This window comes from Cervus canadensis, chromosome 28 (genome assembly GCF_019320065.1).
Source record: "Cervus canadensis isolate Bull #8, Minnesota chromosome 28, ASM1932006v1, whole genome shotgun sequence".
Classification (NCBI taxonomy): domain Eukaryota; kingdom Metazoa; phylum Chordata; class Mammalia; order Artiodactyla; family Cervidae; genus Cervus; species Cervus canadensis.
Window position 1 is genome coordinate 48215915 of NC_057413.1, and position 19039 is coordinate 48234953.

Genomic DNA, 19039 nt, shown 5'->3' on the forward strand with positions numbered 1-19039 from the left:
ACTAGTAGCTAAGGATGAGGCAAAAAGAAAAATTCTAAAATTGGTCACAGTGGTATATGTACAACTCTATGAATATACTAAAAATCACTGAACTGTACACTCTAAATGGGTGAACTGCAAAGGTATATGAATTATGGCTAAATAAAAAAGCTGCTAAAAAATGTATATGATAAGATAAAAAAGGTTCTCCAGAGCTCAAACGTCCCATTATTTTCCTGTGCTGATTCCTCAAAATGCCTGAAGAAAGTGATTGTGCTTCTGTCTTGTCCCTAAGGCAAGTAACAGGGAAAAAATCCTACTCCCTACATCAGGGCAAGGAGGAGTTAGAAGATGAGAATACCATGAATGGAATGTATAATGTGCAGAATACTCTGATAAACAAGGGAAATCAACCTCATGTCTACACTTATTCAGAAGCTCAGAGTCTTCACACAACCTATTCACACTTCCTTTTCAGAGTAAGTTACAGTCCTACACAGAGAACTGCCGTGGTGAGTAGAACGACAACCCTGGCAATCTGGCTGTAACCCAAACCTGGTATAAAATTTAACAGATCAAATATGGGAAGAGAAAGAATACAGGGTCTCAGGAAAAAATAAACACACACCTACATACAAATGATGGAAATGGCCTGTTTCATTAGCTGAAGACTGGACTCACAGTCAGGAAGACACTTTGCAAATGCCAACGTTCCTATGGCCTGGTTTTAGCAGACAGTAATTATCCACACAAATCAGATTGAGCAAGAGTGCTGAGGGCAAAAAAGTCTAAAGAATGGCCTGGAACCTCCTTTTAGAACCTTAACCTCACTTTCTCTAAAATAAATTTCTCTCTCTGAAATAGGATTCAAGAGAGAAAATTACTACCTCAAATACATTGAGAGGAAACTTTTAATTTTTATAACTTATAAACAAACAACTGTTTACCTGAAGCACACATGTATAACAGTTTATGGAAAGGGGAGCTGATACCCTAGAACTAGCAAGAGGAAATGCTAAAGTCACCTCAAAACCTGAGCTCCTAAGGAAGGAAGAGAATCACATCATGCACCACCTACTCAGACTGCCTACTCAATCATCTCCCAAAATAGAAGCAGCCAGAAGGGCATGGGCTGTTGCCTCAATTAAGTGATATAGTCACATACCTTGAAGCTCTATCTTCAGAAGCTTCAGTGTTATATGACTGTCCTGCCTTGCTTCACTGCATTGAATAGTCACTGAAGCTTTGAAGTAAATATTACCAAAGGGCAGCACTGGTCCTCACACTTCCTGCCCAGCTGTCCCCCACCTGCCTGCCTATATTCTGTGCACTACTTCGCAGAGAGTCACAGTTTAAAAGAACATTATATTGATTTACTGCTACTGCTAAACATTTGTGAAAACTTCCAATATACTTGGCAGAGACCATTAACAGACATGGTTCTCAGCTCTCAGAAAGAGTGCTTTCCCTGCACTCCCATTCTAAGTCTTTTACTTCTGCAAGGTGAAAAACATGTAATGTGATTATTTACTTCCCATATATACCTAAGTTTCTAGTACCTGAAATCTATATTTAACACCCTATAGAGTATATTTGCCCTTCCTTAGACCTCAGTGGTTGTAAAGTAATAACTGAAATTAAACATTTTTAAAGATCTCTAACTTTCTATTAATGCCTATGTATGTGTGTGCCTGTATACAATAAATATGAATTTATCGAAACCTTTTCTGAATCTATATATATTTCAGCCTGGACAAGCTGAAAAATAACACCATTTAAAAAAAGATTTCTAAGGACTTCCCTGGTGGTTCAGAGGTTAAGAATCTGCCAGTCAATGCAGGGGACACAGGTCTGATCCCTGGTCCTGGAGATTCCATATGCTATGGGACAACTAAGCCAGTGTACCCCAACTACTGTGTCCAAGCTCTAGAGCCTGTGCTGTGCTACAAGGAAGCCACTGTAGTGAGAAGCCCGTGGGTTGCAACTAGAGTAGTCCCCACTCAAAGGAACTAGAGAAAGCTCAACTGCAGCAATGAAGACCCAGTGCAGCCATAAATAAGTAGATTTCCTAGATATCCTATTTTGTTCAGAACTTTCCTTTGCAGAAGGAACCCCCTAGTTCCACTATTTTAGAATCTGTATCATCTCAACTGTTTTTAATTTGGGGGACTGTTTATATTCCCTCAACTTCCCCCTTTCCAGTTGGGGCCAGGATGACCTTTTTTTTTGGCCAGGCTGCACTCAGGATCGGAGTTCCCTGGCCAGGGATCAAACCCATGCCTCCTACAGTGGAAGCAGAGTCTTAACCACTGGGCCACTAGGGAAGTCTTAGATCTTTTAAAGTCTTTTTTTCTGCATAATTGTTTCAGCAACAGAGTCCACCCCACTCTTTCCAATGTTATACTTTCTACTGGACATAGGGCATAAACTTCAGTACCGGTACCACCCTTTCAAATACATCATTCGAAAAACAGCAACATTTCTACCTTCAAGTACTTGTATGGTGCCCTGCCTCAGATGAAGCCTACCTATCTGCATCCTCCAGATTTTCCACTGGTGACCCCAGTCGATCACTAAGCCGCCTCCGTTCTGGTATGCCGACACAGAAGTGGTCATTGCCAACAGTGATCCGTAAGCTCTGTTCCAAAGAAGAGTCAGATCGCAGACCAGGAGAGCGTCTCTACAAAAGTAAAAGATAGTAATAGTCAAAAGGGTCAAGACATTCCTACACTCAAAACTGTTCTCCTTCCTAAAACTATGGTCCTACAGGGTGAGAAATGATTATGGTAAGATACTACTCCAAAAATAAAGGACTTAAAAAAAAATAATCAAGGACTTCACTGGTGGTCTAGTGGCCTGGGTTCCATTTCTGGTTGGGGAACTACATCCCACATGCCACAATTAAAGTATTCCCATGCTCCAACTAAGACCTTGTGCAGCCAAATAAACATATATATATGTTTATATATATATATAATTTATATATATATATATATAATTTTTTAATTATCATTTTCTTAGATGAAAGTCCATACTTCCAATCCTCCCAAATTCTTTAATTTCCTGGCACCAGGCATGGAGTCAGAGGAGTGAATTAAGTCTGCTACCAGAATCTTTATATTTCCAATAAAGGAGACAAGCCAAACAGGTTAAAAAATATATATATTTCTGACAGCACTGTGAAGTGTTATAAAGTCATTAAAACATGATGACATGAAAGATTGGGGAAAAGGAGCTACTTCAGATAAGATGGTTAGAGAAGGCTTTCTGAGCTGATACCATTTAATCTGGAGCCTGAATGATGAGATGTCAGTCTTGCCAAGAACAGATGGAAGATGTTTCAGGCAAAAAGAGCATGCTTTGCAATGAGCTTAGCATGTTTGGGAGAACAGAAAGGTGGCCAGCGTGACTGTAGCGAAGTGACACAAAACAGGCAGAAGCCACAGTTAGGAAATTTGGATTTTTATTCTTAGTTTAACAAGCCACAGAAGGGGTTCAAGCAGGGGAGTGACATAGCTACATACTTCCTTTAGATGCTCACTCTGTTCACATCCTCATCTTCTTCAGGTCTTTATTAAGAAATCACATTCCCAGAAGGCCTTCTCTGGCTACCTTACCAAAAATTGTAACTCCTTTCTGTTTTTTCTCGTAGCACTTAATCCTATTTAACATGCCAAGACATTTTACTTCTCTTATTATCCAACTCCCCCTGTCAGAACATAAGCTCAACTAGGGCAGGGTTTTTGACTGGTTTGTTCATTACTTTATTCCCAGTGCGCAGAACAGCACGGTAAGCGTTCAATAAATATCTCTCAAATACATAAAATGGAGGTCTTTAAAAATCATTTTGATTTCTAGGTATAGAAAAAACTGGATGGTAACAAAAGTGGAGTGTAATGGAGCCTAATGCGATAAACTGAGCAAGAGATAATAAAGTTTAGGTAAGAATGATGGCAGGAGGACAACAGTTTGGAGGATGTATTTTGGAGGGAGAGCTGATAGTTTAGATAGATGAAGTTATCCTTACAGACTGGGAGAAGGGAGATGATCACTGTTTCTGGCTGAGCAACGAGTGATGTCATTTACTGAGACAAAAGACTGGAGCAAATAGGTTGTGTATTGGAGAAGAAAGGGGAAGTTATGGAAACTCATCGTTTTTTGTTTTCCTTACTTTCTCTGTAGTGATTAACATTCAGACTATCATACTCAACTATGAAAATCTTAAAATCTTAATAAGTCAGTTCACCTATGACCAAGAGTACCCAGATACTGTTAAGAGATCCACTAAATAAAACAGAAACTTTGTCACTTTTTTTTTTAAAGGATTGGTTAACTAATAATAAAAACAAACACCAAAACACCAGATCCTGCCCAGAGGCTCTACTAACGGAGAGATGCGTGAAAAGTCAGTATTACCTCTAAACTAACCTTTTTAACCTCATGCTCTGTCCCTTCAGCAGGGAAACATAACAGTTAAATTCAGGGTATTGGGAACCAGGCAAAGAACTGAATCACACTCCACCACTTGTTACGGGCATCGCCTTGATTAAGTTTCTTAAACCTCTTTCCTCCGCTGTTAGATAAGCAGTAACTCTCCCCCCCAAAAAGGTTGTGAATGTTCACAGAGAACGTGTAAAGTGAAGGGCTGAGCATCATTCCTGCCACACAACTAGGTTAAGTGGCAGCAGCTATTACAACGACTGTGGATACCCACACTTCGATTTCGGAGAAGCAGCTCCAACACAGAGACCTAACAGTTTACATTCTCTCGGTGTCTACCCTGAGAACTGTTTAAACCACCCTAAGTCGCCACAAAGACATTTCACCCTTTTCCAGATCCAGGGCGCAGCTCAGTTCTAGGGGGACACACACAAAACCACCCAACTCTAAGGACACCACTACTGAAAAAGTACCAGGCACATGGCGTGGAGGAGCTTCCCCTCGCCCGGCAAACTTTTTCACACCTCACACAGAGGGAGAGAACCAGCCTATTCCCAGGAAACGCAGCACGGCGTCCCGAGCCGGCGCCCGGGCGCGTCCCGAATCCGTTATTGTGCAAATGAAGTTCCCGGGACTGACAGGGAACCTCCTGGCTCGGGTGTCGCTGAGGGGGGCCATGGGGATGAACGGCTTCCATGTGGGGACCCCGGCCTGGAGGCCTCGGGTCGTGCGGGCGGCGAGGGTTTCTGAAAGCGGGAATCCCGGGCGAGGGGGCTGGAGCATAGAGTCCGGGTGGAGGGGTGGGATTACCCGGCTGCCGCTGTCGCCTGGATGGTCTCCGCGGCCGTCCCTGGCGAAGTCGGCGCGGGACTCCCCCCGGCTGCTCCCTCGGAAGCCGGCCGAGCCCGGCGGGAAGAGTCGTCTGCCCCGCGGCGGCGACGGGGAGCCGCGGCGGGCCCGCGGCGGGGACGGGGAGCCGCGGCGACCCCGCTGCGGGGATGGCGAGGCCCGGCGGCCGCGGAGCGGAGACGGGGATCCGCGGCGACCCCGCGGAGGGGACGGAGAGGCCCGGCGGCCGCGGTGCCCTGACGGAGAGCGGGGCCGGCGAGCCGGGGTCCGCGACGAGGAGGAGCAGGAGGACGGCGGTGAGGTGCGGCGAGCCGGGCCTGAGGAGGAGCCAGAGCTGCGGCCGGTGCGCGGGTCGCCCCCGCCGCTCTCTTTAGGCCGGTGTGAAGAGACGGAGGAGCGGGCGCCGCTGCGGTACATGGTCCTGGCAGCCGCGGCCACGGCGGCAGCGCCGACCTGGGGGCGCCCCGGACGCGGGCCCCCAGCGCGCCGCCGCAGCTGCAACCCCGGCCGCCACGGCCGCCGTGCGCCGCCCCCGCAGCCGGAGCAGCCCCCTCCCCTCAGCCCCACGCGGCCCCTGGGGCCCGGTCGAGCGCGCCCCCGCGGCCGCGACTGGCGGTTGGAGGGCGCGAGCACGGGCCCGACACACCCCCCCGCCCTCCGGGGCTCCCCGTTCCTCCACTCAGGGAGCGGCCAAGGGAGCCAGAAGTGGGGAGGAGCACGAAGGGCGGTGCGAGGCTGGGCGAGGGGAGGGGAGAAGAAGCGCGCGACCTGCGCTCCTCAGGCTCCGCCTCCAAGCCGGCAAGATGGCGGCCGCTGAGCCGCCCACTTCCCCTCCTCCGGCGAACACGTGACCCCAAGGGCTCTGCCTGGGGTGGGCCGAGCGGAAGGGAACGGATTAGCGGGAGCGGAGTTGGCTCTTCCGGGGATGCTCGCGTCTTCGGGACGCTGGTGGCTTCGAGGGGGCGGGAGCATCTTTACCTTTCCCCTACCCGCAACCCTGTTAATTTACGTGGGGACAAGAAATGGTTGTAAGTGATGGGAATATTAAAAACCTGCAAGGCGTTATGTGGGAGATTACGCACCTCGGCAAGAACGACCGACGAAGTCCTGGCTCCCATAGAAGCCACACCACGGCCAACAATTTACTTTCTAGTTTGCCTCTTTTGTAGAAGTTGAAATTGAGGATGGGAAGTGCGGAATGGGGGCGATTCGGGGGCGAGAATCAAACCCAAAGCAGGCATCCGAGTAAAATTGTCGCTGTCTCAATCAGAACACTTATTGTGAACGTAGCTCACCGCTAGGGGTCCACATCGTGACAGCTAGGAGGCCTGGAGAGATTTTGGAAGCGATTTGGAATCCTCCAGTCTGCGACCAAAATTTTCCTGGACACTTGGGTGCAGTGGTAGTCCCTGTATACTAAGTACAGGGACTCAGGGTCCTGCATACATACTAAGTACAAAAGTTAAAAAAAAATAAGAAAAACAATGGTCAAAACGTGAAAAAAAAAATGACGCTAAATTGAACTCTTCAAAATAAAGTACTAATGGCTTGAAAGTTTTTCTCTATTAACTAGAAACACAAAGCCTGAAATTAGTATGAAAAACAGGTTTCTGTTTGCAAAGAAGAGACAAGACAAAAAATTACTTTAAAAAGATTTCCATGTTCTTTTCTTTTCTTTTTTTGATAGAGCTGTGGGGCTTGTGGGATCTTAGTTTCCTGACCAGGGATTGAAGCCTGGCCTGGCAGTGAAAGCGCTAAACCCTAACCACTGGACTGCAAGAGCATTCCCTAAGATTCCCATTTTCTAGTTTATATTTTTCATATTAAATTTAGAGTTTGTCCAATTTCACATGTTTGTGTAATGACATTTACTTACCTCATAGCTCAGTAAAATTAAAATAAATTTTTACTAATTGATCTCTCTCACACCCATCTTTCTTCACTTAACATTGCTTGCTCCCTATAGGCATTTGAATTTCCAGTTGCTCACTTTGGATTTTCTGGCCTAAGGAGGCCTTCATCATGTCAAGATTCTTAGTATATTCTCCCATATTTTTTAACACTTTAACGATTTTGTTTCCCATATTCAGTTTACATGGAATGTTTTATATGAATCCTTGCATAGTCTGTTAAATTAAATCTCAGATTATTTTTCACAGATAGCCAATTTTGTTTGAAATATGAGTTGGGATTATCTGTATAGTGGGAAGTCATCATGAGGGAATGAGTTATCAGCTAATGAATGAACGCTGTCAAATGCCAGTTATCCAGATCTCAACCCAGTTCTGTTGTTTTAACTGTGTAATGTGACAGTACAGAGCTTTCTTTAATGTGATTTCTCTGTGAAAAGAAAACTACCAGGATTGATGGTAGTAAAAGAAGTGACAGTAAAACAATCTGAGAAAGTGATGGCTTTTATGCAGAAAATGAGTTATGTACAAGGTTTCTGAGCAGTCTAAAAACATGTTTCATAACATGTGTGACAGAGACCTGCAATCGAAGATTTAGATACACTAGCTCAGCAGGTAAAAGTCCTATCAAAGAAGGGTGACAGCCTCTGTAAGTGAGGCTGCCATGTAAAATTCCTGGAAATCTGTGAGTGGTAAACAACCTGCCAATGCAGGAGATGCTGGAAACGCTGGTTCGATCCTTGGGTTGGGAAGATCCCCTGGAGGAGGAAATGGCAACCCACTCCAGTATATTCTTGCCCTATAGTTCATTGGGTTCCAAACAGTCGGATGCAACTGGGTGACTGAACACTCGTGCACCATATCTGGGGCTCCTCTCATGCTTAGCACCAAAAAAAGAATGCTTCCTTCCCCATTTCAAAAAGGGGAGTGTTATGACTATTTCTAGTCACTGCAGCTGTGAATGCAAGCACCTTGTATGACCTCTGGGCAATCAGGAAAGAGTAGTTATAAAATGCTCTTTTCTTTCCTTGCTGTGGAACTGAAGAAGCTACATGCTCCAGAAGGTACAGCCTGTCAGCCTGGGTCCTAAGTGACTATGTGGAGCAGAGTGCTAATTAAAACTCTGCCAGAGGTGTACACTCGGTCTTTATTATTCTGTGTATGAATTTTGGTTACCCATTGCTTTTGGTGTTATCTAAGCAAATTGGAAATAGTGGCTGACTTTATTTTTCTGGGCTCCAAAATCACTGCAGATGGCAATTGCAGCCTTGAAATTAGAAGATGCTTACTCCTTGGAAGGAGAGTTATGACCAACCTAGACAGCATATTAAAAAGCTGAGACATTACTTTGTCCACAAAGGTCCATCTAGTCAAGGCTATGGCTTTTCCAGTAGTCATGTATGGATGTGAGAGTTGGACTATGAAGAAAGCTGAGCGCCAAAGAATTGATGCTTTTGAACTGTGGTGTTGGAGAAGACTCTTGAGAGTCCCTTGGACTGCAAGGAGGTCCAACCAGTCCATCCTAAAGCGGATCAGTCCTGGGTGTTCATTGGTAGGACTGACGTTGAAGCTGAAACTCCAATACTTTGGCCACCTGATGCGAAGAGCTGACTCATTTGAAAAGACCCTGATGCTGGGAAAGATTGAGGGAGGGAGGAGAAGGGGACGACAGAGGATGAGATGGTTGGATGGCATCACCAACTCAATGGACATGGGTTTGGGTAGACTCCGGCAGTTGGTGATGGACAGGGAGGCCTGGCGTGCTGCGGTTCATGGGGTCGCAGAGTCAGACATGAGTGAGTGACTGAACTGAACTGAACTGAAGCAAATATGAAGAAAATGTGAATAGGTGTTTATAGCTCATTGGAGTCCATATATGCTAAATCAGGGATAGTTACCCTGTATCAGCTTTTCCTCTTCAATCCTTTTCTAATACTGAATAATTATTTTTATCAGGGGAGCTGGCCCCAGAGTATATAATTGGAAAACTCCCTTGCTTCCCCTTCACACCTGCCCTAAATATAATTCAACTCTCAACTTCATTTAAGCTAAAGGTTTGCCCCTCCTCTAGCTCTTGCCTGCTTCAGGTGTGAGTCTTGCTGTGATAAAGGAAGGTGTGCCAAGTTTCTCCACATCCTTACTCCTCAGAGTTTACTCCTCCTCTCTTGCTGGCCAGCTGCTGTTTCTGAACCCCTCCCCTAGGGTTTGGTATAAGAGGAGAAAAGGTTAGGGGAAAGGGCCATAGCTTTTTCCAATTGGGGCAGGATGCTGTTATCTTTGAAATTTGGTTCCCTGTGGCCTTGGAGGACTCAAGAAAGTTGGCTCTTTCTCTCTTGTGTGTGTCACCGTTATGGGCTTTTTTTACCTCTCTTACTGGGACCTAGGCAATGCCTCTCCTCTGATTAACTGCCTATGACTCCTCTCCCCCTGCCTCCAAGTTCATGGCCTGCTGCAGATTCTGTAAAATATACTCTTATGAAGTTCCTTTCCTCTCAGAGCATCCCTTGTGGGAAGGACCTTTTTAATGACTCCATGTTGTTTCCTTCTAGGTATACTTGTCCCACAGGACAACTCATGCATCTTTGCCCTACTGGCAAGGGCAGTGCAGCTCATTCTCCATGCAACCCACCTTACTCACCATCCCAGGAAAGCTGGTCAGCCAGCATTTTGCATATGGACTTCCTCAGGTGGGAGTTAGGACATGAGTCCCTGTGGACTTTCTAATTCCAGGAGATCTAAGTCAAACATTCTGCAAGGTGCTAATGGAGGTCTGTGTCTCACTTGGGGGTGTGTGTGTGTGTGTGTGTGTGTGTGTGTTAGTCGCTCAGTCATGTCCAACTCTTTGTGACCCCATGGACCACAGTGAAAGGTTGTTGCTGAACCACTCAAAGACGCTGGGATTCTTGGCCTCCGGAGGAGAAGAATTCAGTCCGGGGCCAGAGACGAGGCTTGATCGCTCAGAGCTTTTGTGTAATAAAGTTTTATTAAAGTATAAAGGAGATAGAGAAAGCTTCTGACATGATCATCAGAAGGGGGCAGAAAGAGTACCCCCTTGCTAGTGTTAGCAATGGAATTATATGCTCTCTAATTAGTTATTACAGTGAATCAAAAGAATGTCTGGAGGTTGTAAAGACCTCACTAGACCTACTCCCATAATTTACACCTTAAAATGACAGGATTAGCCAGTAGGTTTTTTCCAGAGACTGTCCTCAGGCAGGATACATTATTGTTATATAATCCTAAGGAACGTAGAGGGACCAAAAATTGTGTCCTTTCTTCCTTCTTGAGAATCCCAGACCCCTCTCTCCTTGGGGACCCCTGGACTTCTTATCAATCTGCCTAGGAATTGACTCTCTCAATAGCCCGCTAGGCTTCTCTGTCCTTGGAATTCTCCAGGCAAGATTACTGGAGTGGGTAGCCATTCCCTTCTCCAAAGGATCTTCCTGACCCAGGAGTCATACCCAGGTCTCCCACACTATGGGCAGATTCTTCACGATCTGAGCCACCAGGGAAGCCCCCACTTGGCTTTAGGCAAAGGGGAAAACCCCCCTCTCCCTCCCCAGAATGGTGGGAGAGGGTATAGCTCACAGGGAATTCCCCAACACAATTCTCATTCTCTTATATTGATTCAATGTGGATAATTATTAATAGTAATGCTGGCAGACTGGTTCACAATCTTATCCCATCTTCCTTTGAAATGGATGGCAGAAGAGGTTGCCTGGCATTTATTGTGTTGCTTTCTGCCTTTGAGACTTTTGCTGAAACTCCAAAGACAACAGGGAGCATCTAACTAACATCCTGTCACAACTCCTGTCTGTCATCAGTTCAAGAAACTCTTATTAGGATTTCCCTGATGGTCCAGTGGTTAAGATTCTGCACTGCCAATGCAGGGGGGGCACAGTTTCGAGCCCTGCTTGGGAAACTAAGATCCACATGTTGCACGGCATGGCTGAAAAAAAAAAAAAGAGAGAGAGAGAGAAACTTACTAGACAGATGAAAATGGCTTACAGCTTTTACACACACACACACACACACACACACACACACACACACACACACACACACACACACACACACACACACACACCCTGTAGCAGACATATAGCAATGACAGACAAAACTTGAAAAGAGTGAAGAGATCTAAACTTTAAAACATTAACACCTCTGTGAATTTGCTGAAGCCACAGAGCCCCTGGGCTCTGAAATAAGTCTGGAATCAAGGGTAGCAGTCAGAGATTTATGCCTCCCAGGAGGTGAGGGATCTGGGACTGATTTTCAGCTTGAAGCCAAGGACACCCTTGCCCCTACAAGCAAGCTGAACAAAACTATTGTCAACCTTCTGCTTGGGGCTATAGCCTTATGGAAAGCTGTGTGCTGAGAGGGTGGGACAAAAATGTTGGCAGTCTTTAGATGAGAACTGAGCCTAGGCACTCTCTGTGAGTGGAGTGGCAATAGTGAGATACCCTACATATCAGTAATAATGAAACAGAGCAGGACCCATCGGTCTTTGACCCCCATGTCCTCTGCCTGCCTTTTGTCTGTGGAAAGACTTAGGCAAAGAGTGAGTTTAATCAGAGAAGTGAGAACATGCAGAAACAAAGGCAAACAGTCAAAGAAGACCAAATAATAATAATGTACTAATTGAGCATAGTTAAGGACCTTTAGTTCCTCCTCAAGGGCTCTAGATAATGCTCTGAGCCATATCTATATGGCTTATAGATGAGCTGTCTTATAGATACTAAAACAAAAACCACCACAATACTGTAAAGTAATTAGCCTCCAATTATAATTAATTAATTAATTAAAAAAACCAGGGGGGTGGAAGAAGCTAACTGCATGATAACTAGGCTGTACCCATGACATAAGCTGCTACAATTCCAAGAATTGGCTTCAAGAAATGGGAACAACTGGACCCTGGAACTGAAGATTAACTGTACCTAAAATAACCAAGATGATGCAGGTAAGACCACCGATGACCAATTTGAAGATGACTATCAGAGCTGACTGTACGTAGCCCCCTCTCCCTGTCTATAAAAGCTCTTACCCCCGGCTTGTGGGGGGGCGGGGGCGGTGGGAAGGGAACGGGGCAGTTTGTCTTTAGACAGACATCTGCCCTTGCCCCACAGTTGCTGGCGTCTGAAATAAAGCAAACTTTCCCTTCCACCAGGTTGGCCTGTTTATTGGTTTTTGAGCAGTGAGCAGCTAGACCCCACTTTTTGGTAATAATAGTAATTAGAAAGCATGGTATTCTGTTCAACATGGTGGATTCCATTCATGCCTTTGTCACTATTAAGTCCCTAGACCCCACTCAAGTGACTATAAAGGATTTTGTTTCTTTTTTTTTGTTTGTTTGTTTCTTTTTTAAGATATAATCTCATATGTGCAGTGTGGAAGTGTGAGAGATATTGCCCTGTGGGGTTGATTTTAGTCAATGGGAGACATATTATTAGAAATGTAAACTGCTCGCTAACACACAAATAATACAACTTTAGCTTCAAATTTCATAAGATACAGTTTTGTCTTCTCTGTTTCTTTAGCCCTTTTTATTGTCTAAATGACCATAAAGTGTATGAAAATGTGCTAAACAGTTATCGGAGAAGTGAGAAAAGATACAAAACAAATTTCTAAAATAATTAAAATTAAAATTTAAGGGGCATAGAGCCATGGGAACTATCATACAGGGTTGGTGGGCATGTAAGTTACTATTGCCACTTTGAAACATTGGCAATAATTTTTTCTTTCCTTTTTTTTTGACCGTGCTGGGTCTTCATTGCTGCATGGGTTTTCTCTAGTGGTGAACGGGGACTACTCTCTAGTTGCGGTGCACAGGCTTTTCACTGTGATAGCTTTTCTTGTTGCAGAGCATGGGCTCTGGGCTCTCAGACTTCAGTAGTTGTGGCTCCTGGGCTCTAGAGCACAGGTTCAATAGCTGTGGCCCATGGGATCTGTGGCATGTGGGATCTTCTCGGATCAGGGATCAAACCTGTGTCTCCTGCATTGGCAGGTGGATTCTTTACCACTGAGCCACCAGAGAAGCCTGGCAATATTTTTTTAAAGTTGAACATGTACAGTGTGATCTAGCATTTCCTAAGTATATACCCATGAGAAATATCCACATATGTGCATCAAAAAGATAAGAAAAAGTTCCAGAAGTGAATTGTGGTGATAGTTGTACAATATTGTGAATGTACTTAATGCCACTGGATTGTATATTTAAAAATAAGTAAAGGGGGAAATATTATGTATGTTTTACCACAATAAAAATGACACACAAAAATGTTCTCATGGCATTATTTATAGTAGTAAATATTTCAACTGTAGAATGAGTACTGTAGAATTTCAACTGTAGTAGATTCATACAATGGAATACCATATAGCAATGAAAAAGAAGACCATCACTAGATACAACTATATGGATTTCACAGATACAGTGTTGTACCAAAGAAAGCCACGCACACAAAAATACAAATTATATGATTTTATTTATACCAAGTTCAAAAAGTAAACAAAATTAATTATGGTGTCTGAAGTCAAGGTAATGGTTACATAAGAGGAGTTTCTGGAATCCTTTTCTATTTCTTGATTTAGATGTATTCATTTTGTGATAATTCATCAAGCTATATACTTAGGATTTTTGCACTTTTCTGTATTTTAGGGCGAGGGATAGACTGGTTGTTTGAGGCTGGTAGATGCAAACTGTTGTATTTAGAATGGATAAACAATAAGTCTTAATGTATAGCACAGGGAACTATATTCAGTATTCTGTGATAAACCATAATGGAAAAGAATATTAAAAATATATATATATTTTTAAAAAACTGGAATCTCTGGAGTCCATCTACCCTGATTCCTTCAGAGCTTGATTGTATGTTGATCCAACCCTCTTAACAACTGGTCTTCCAAAATACAAATGATATATTGATATCCTGATATATTCTCCTTTGGTAGTATTTCAGCTAAGTATTGGAAAAATCCAACCAGCCTCACCATTCCTGTGACATATAAGGCTGGAGAGAACATGAAACTGTCGTGCCTCCGCTCAAGTTTACATATAGGGAAAAGCACCCAGATGAAGCTCCCCTCTAGGAAATACTCTTCCAGAAAAACCTAGAAGGTAATAAAGTCTCAGACATTTTTAAAGTTACTAGCATTACAGGCAGAAGAAAGCCTTTCTCTAGTATTATCTTTAGCAATAGCTGTGCAATAAAATTAAGTGAAATGGTAGGTCAAATAGGAACTTGAAGACAAGAAGAAGAGCAGAAACTGAAAAGCAATTATTTTATGGTACTCCTATTACTATTCAGAATTTCTTAAGTTGGAAGGCCAAGTTTGATACAGAACTCTTGGAAATTTTTTTTAATGAATGAAAGTAAAAGAAAAAGCAGGAAAAAGTAAATTAAGTGGGAAACAGCTGTTTGAAACAGATTGTAATCTTGCCACAGCTAATATCCAGTTCTTGGAGGATGCCGGATACAACGTGGAGGTAGATGAGTCACTGGCCCAGAAGTTAAATGACTTGGAGCCAGAGGATAAGGAGGATGATCCAGACTACAATCCTGCTGACCAGAGAGTGACTTGACCAACTAGTAAACTATCCTCATCTTAGAGAGGCTTGACTGCCACAGCATCTGTGTCTATGCTGAGGGTGTGTATTGATTTTCTTTTCTTTTTTTCATAAGAAAAAATAATTTTCAGGAAAACAGTCTTCTATAGCTTTCATCACTGAGCTTAATAAACTGATCTCTTAAAATTTCAATCAATCAATAAAAATAATGAACTGCAGGTAATGACATGCATGCTTTTTAAAACTCTTAAGTTTTTAAGAGTGAAATGTGCTAATATCTGTCATTTCCTTCCAAGTGAATAAAAAATAAGACCCTTGAAATCAATAGAAGAAGGGATGAATAAATGCAAATTTGCATGATAAGGCAGACAAAGTAAAATCTTAACTGTAGAAATTAGGTGTTGAGTATTTGGGTATCACTGTACAATTCTTTCAACTTTTTTTTTTTTTCTTTCAACTTTTAAGTGTGAACATTTTCAGAATTAAGTAAAAGCTTCACCAGACTATGAGTCACTATATTGTACTTATATAATATTGTACATCAACTATACTTCAATAAATAATGAGTATAGAAACAACTCCTCCCCCCAAAACTTTATTAGATGCAGATAAGGTGATTTATAGAGAAAAATGTATAGTCCTAAATGTTTATATTACAAAAGAAATGTTTAAAAAATTGCTCAGCTAAGTTTCCAGGTAAAAAACTAAAGAAAAGAAAATCACAATAACCTTAAAGAAAGAGGAAGAGTGGCAGTAATAAAAATGAAGGCAGAAATTAATTGAATACAACAGAGATGGTAAAAAGACAAAAGAAGTTTCTTTAATCGTCTATACCACAATACAAAATAATAAGTTTAAAATTTTAAAAAAGACAAAAGAAAGTTCTTTGAAATAAACTAACTAAACAAGCAAAACTAGCAGAATTGATTGGTCAAGAGAAAAAAGAGAGGGCAAGAAAAAAATCTTAAAAGAGAGGGATAAAAAAAAATGGAAAGAGTCACTCAGTTCAGGCCAGTTCAGTCGCTCAGTCGTGTCCAACTCCTTGCGACCCCATGGACTGTATAGCCTGCCAGGTTCCTCTCTGTCCTTGGGATTTACCAGGCGAAAATATGGGAGTGGGTAGCCATTCCCTTCTCCAGGGGATCCCCCACCCAGGGATTGAACCCCAGTTTCCTGCATTGCAGCCAGGTTCTTTATTGTCTGAGTCACCAGGGAAGATGGATAAGTTATAACCTGGCTATCACTAACCCTCCCAGTGCCTTTGTGAGAATTAGGGAAAGGTTTCACCTGTGGGGCTTCCCTGATTGCTCGCCTGCAATGCAGGGACCTGAGTTGGGAAGATCCCCTGGAGAAGGGAAAGGTTACCCACGCCAGTATTCTGGCCTGGAGAACTCCATGGACTGTATAGTTCATGGGGTCCCAAAGAATCAGACACGACTTAGCGATTTTCACTTAGCCTATGGGCAGCTGCAACCCTAACCTAGGGCTTGCCACTTGGAAAGCTGGATGCAGCCTGCTCCTACTCATTCCTTGTCCAGATAAGCTCGTGCAGAAAACCACCTACACAACCGTATTGTCCGTACTGGATCAGTTTAAAAAGCTATGATGCAATATGAAGAACTTTGTGCCAATTAATTTGATAATTTACACAAATGATTAGTTCCCATTAAAAATGCAATTTACCCAATTATATCAAGGAGACGTAGACAACTAAATAAACCTATCACCATTAAAGAAATTAAATCAGTAGTTACAACATCTGCTTATAAAAAGAGTGAAACTTTTTTCCCTATATTCTAGCATAATTAAACATCATTGGAATCATCTCTTTGCTAAAAGATAGATAAAATGTAGCTGTGAAACCATGCGGTTCTGGTGCTGTCTTTAAGGGTAAATCTGTAATAATCTTCCTGATCTCTATTGTGATAACTCCTCTTTCCTTTTCTGTTTCTTCATAGGTCAGTTTTAGTAACTTTTTTTCTTTGACATATCCATTTCCTCTAGTTGTTCACATTTGTTGCCATATAGTTGCACATAACTTTCAACCTCTTTTGTGTTTGTGAATGTATCTCTTTCTTATTCCTAACCATGATATTTTTGCTCTCTTTTTTTTTTTCCCCTAACCAGATTCATGAGATATTCATGTATTTTACTGGTCTTTTCAAATAATTAACACTTGAACTTATTTTTTTCCTTTTTACTATTCTTTTTGTTTTCTAATTCATTATTTTTTGTTGTTGTCTTTATTGTTTCTCTCCACCTTGGGTCTATTTTGTCATTCTTTTTCGAGTTTCATAAAGTGGCAATGAATTTTTTTAAAAAATCTTTCATAGTGAAATATTTAAGGCTATGTATGCATTTCCTTCTGCTGTGTCCTATATGATTTTATATATATTTTTTCATTGTTTTCTAGATTATCACTTCATTTTTTAAAATTTTACAAATAAAATAATTATTAAATTAGAATCAAGGACCTAAATTCTAAGTAGTTATAGTCTAGACATAATTGCATTTCAAAACAAGACAAATTAATCACTCATAATTTTAGCTCTTTCCTAAAGTAATTAACTTGATTTACACACATACACACATACACACGCACACACACATTCTCTAGACCTAACTATCTTTTCTGTAACACCTCAGAAACCATGATGTATTAAGAATAGCAACATTAAACTAATTGTATGCACAGGGGTAAATAGGCCTAAAGGATTTCACCCTTGAAATAACAGAGTTTTCCTATAGAAATTCCAATTTAAAGTGTTGTTCTGTGATTTAAATAAATCTTGATTTAAGACTGTAAACCTGAGTTAATCTAGCACACTTGGTATCTATCCCAATAATAGACTAGTTATTTAGCCTAATAACAGATAGGTATTCCCTGAGGCTTCCCTCGTGGCTCAGCGGTAAAGGAATCTGCCTGCAGATGCAGGAGATGCAGGTTCTATCCTGGGGTAAGGAAAATCCCCTGGAGAAGGAAATGGCAGCCCACTCCAGTATTCTTGCTTGGGAAATCCCACAGACAAAGGAAACTTGTGGGCTACAGTCCATGGGGTCGCAAGAGAGTTGGACACGACTTAGTGACTAAACAACAATTCCCTGAGGCTAGCCATGCTTCCTAATTAATCCTCATTTCAATTTTTATTTCCTCTTGATCCAAAGATGATTAAGGCACATGCTGCCTTTCTTGTTGTTGTTTTTCTTATTTTGTATTTCTTACATATTTTTATTTTGGAAAAAAGTGAAAATTGTACAAATTGTAGAGCTTTTCCTGTTTTTGAGTAATTTGAGAGTAAATTGCTATTACCCACTGCTCCTGAATACTTTAGCAGATGTTTTCCAAAATAAGGACATTCTCTTACATAACTCCAATACAAAACAAATTAGCATCGACACATAAATACCATTTAATTCTCAGGCTCCTTTCCAGAGTCTCTAGTTATCCCCCAAAGATCCAGATCTCAATTATACATCATATTTTGTTGTCCTATCTCTTTAGCCTTACTCATCAAGAACAGTTCTTCACTCTTTGCTTGACATTCCTAACCTTGACATTTTAAAAGGTTACAAGTCTGTTATTTCATATCCATCAATTTGGGTTTGCTGAAGTTTCCTCGTGATTGGGTTCAGATTATGCATCTTTGGTTGGAATGGTATAAAAGAGACGATGCATTTCTCTCACTGCATCCTCTCAGGTGGTGCAAGATTTCAAACATTCCCTCCCAGTACTGATAATGTCTGTTTCTGTTGCTTGATTAACGTAGTGTCTACCAGGAATCTCCACTGTGAAGTTATTTTTTTTTTTTAGTAATTTATAAGTATTTTGTGGAGAGGTATTTGAAATTGTAAATATCCTAATTCCTCATTGTACATTCAATTAATTTACATTACTATAGACTTGTGGTTTCCCAGTCTAGTCCATGAACAATAATCTGTTTCTATCATTATCTTCATTAACTCATGAATGATTAAACAAAATGTAGTATACACATACAATGGAATGTTATTTGGCAATAAAAAGGAATGAAGTTTTGATATATGCCACAGCATGGATAAACTTTAAAAATATTATTTTATGAAATAACCCAGACACGAAAGGACACATATTATATGATTCCATTTACTTTAAATGTCCAGAGTAGGCTGATCAATAGTAACATCAAGATTACTGATCACCAGAGAATGGGGAGAAGGAGAAATAGGGAGTGACTACTATTAGGTTTATGGCTTCTTTTTAGGAGGATGAAAGTCTCCGGACTTAGTGGTGATGTTTGCACAACTCTGTAGATGTACT

At 42.0% G+C, this 19039-nt stretch overlaps 1 protein-coding gene and 1 pseudogene across 3 annotated transcripts in view; one reads left to right on the forward strand and one right to left on the reverse strand.

Annotated features, from left to right (window-relative positions):
- Window positions 1–5932, reverse strand: part of ZNF318 (zinc finger protein 318) — a 28586-nt gene extending 22654 nt beyond the window's left edge. For 2 of the 3 annotated variants that reach the window (XM_043449667.1, XM_043449668.1), the window contains exons 1-2: window positions 5230–5932; window positions 2508–2659 (exon numbers count right to left, since the gene is read on the reverse strand). In XM_043449667.1, coding sequence (XP_043305602.1) covers window positions 2508–2659; window positions 5230–5685 — 608 coding nt within the window. In that variant the 5' untranslated portion in view covers window positions 5686–5932. The remainder of the gene's footprint in view (window positions 1–2507; window positions 2660–5229) is intronic. The other variant, XM_043449666.1, reaches the window with a different exon arrangement.
- Window positions 5684–14757, forward strand: LOC122429300 (annotated as a pseudogene).
- Window positions 14758–19039: the final 4282 nt, after the last annotated feature.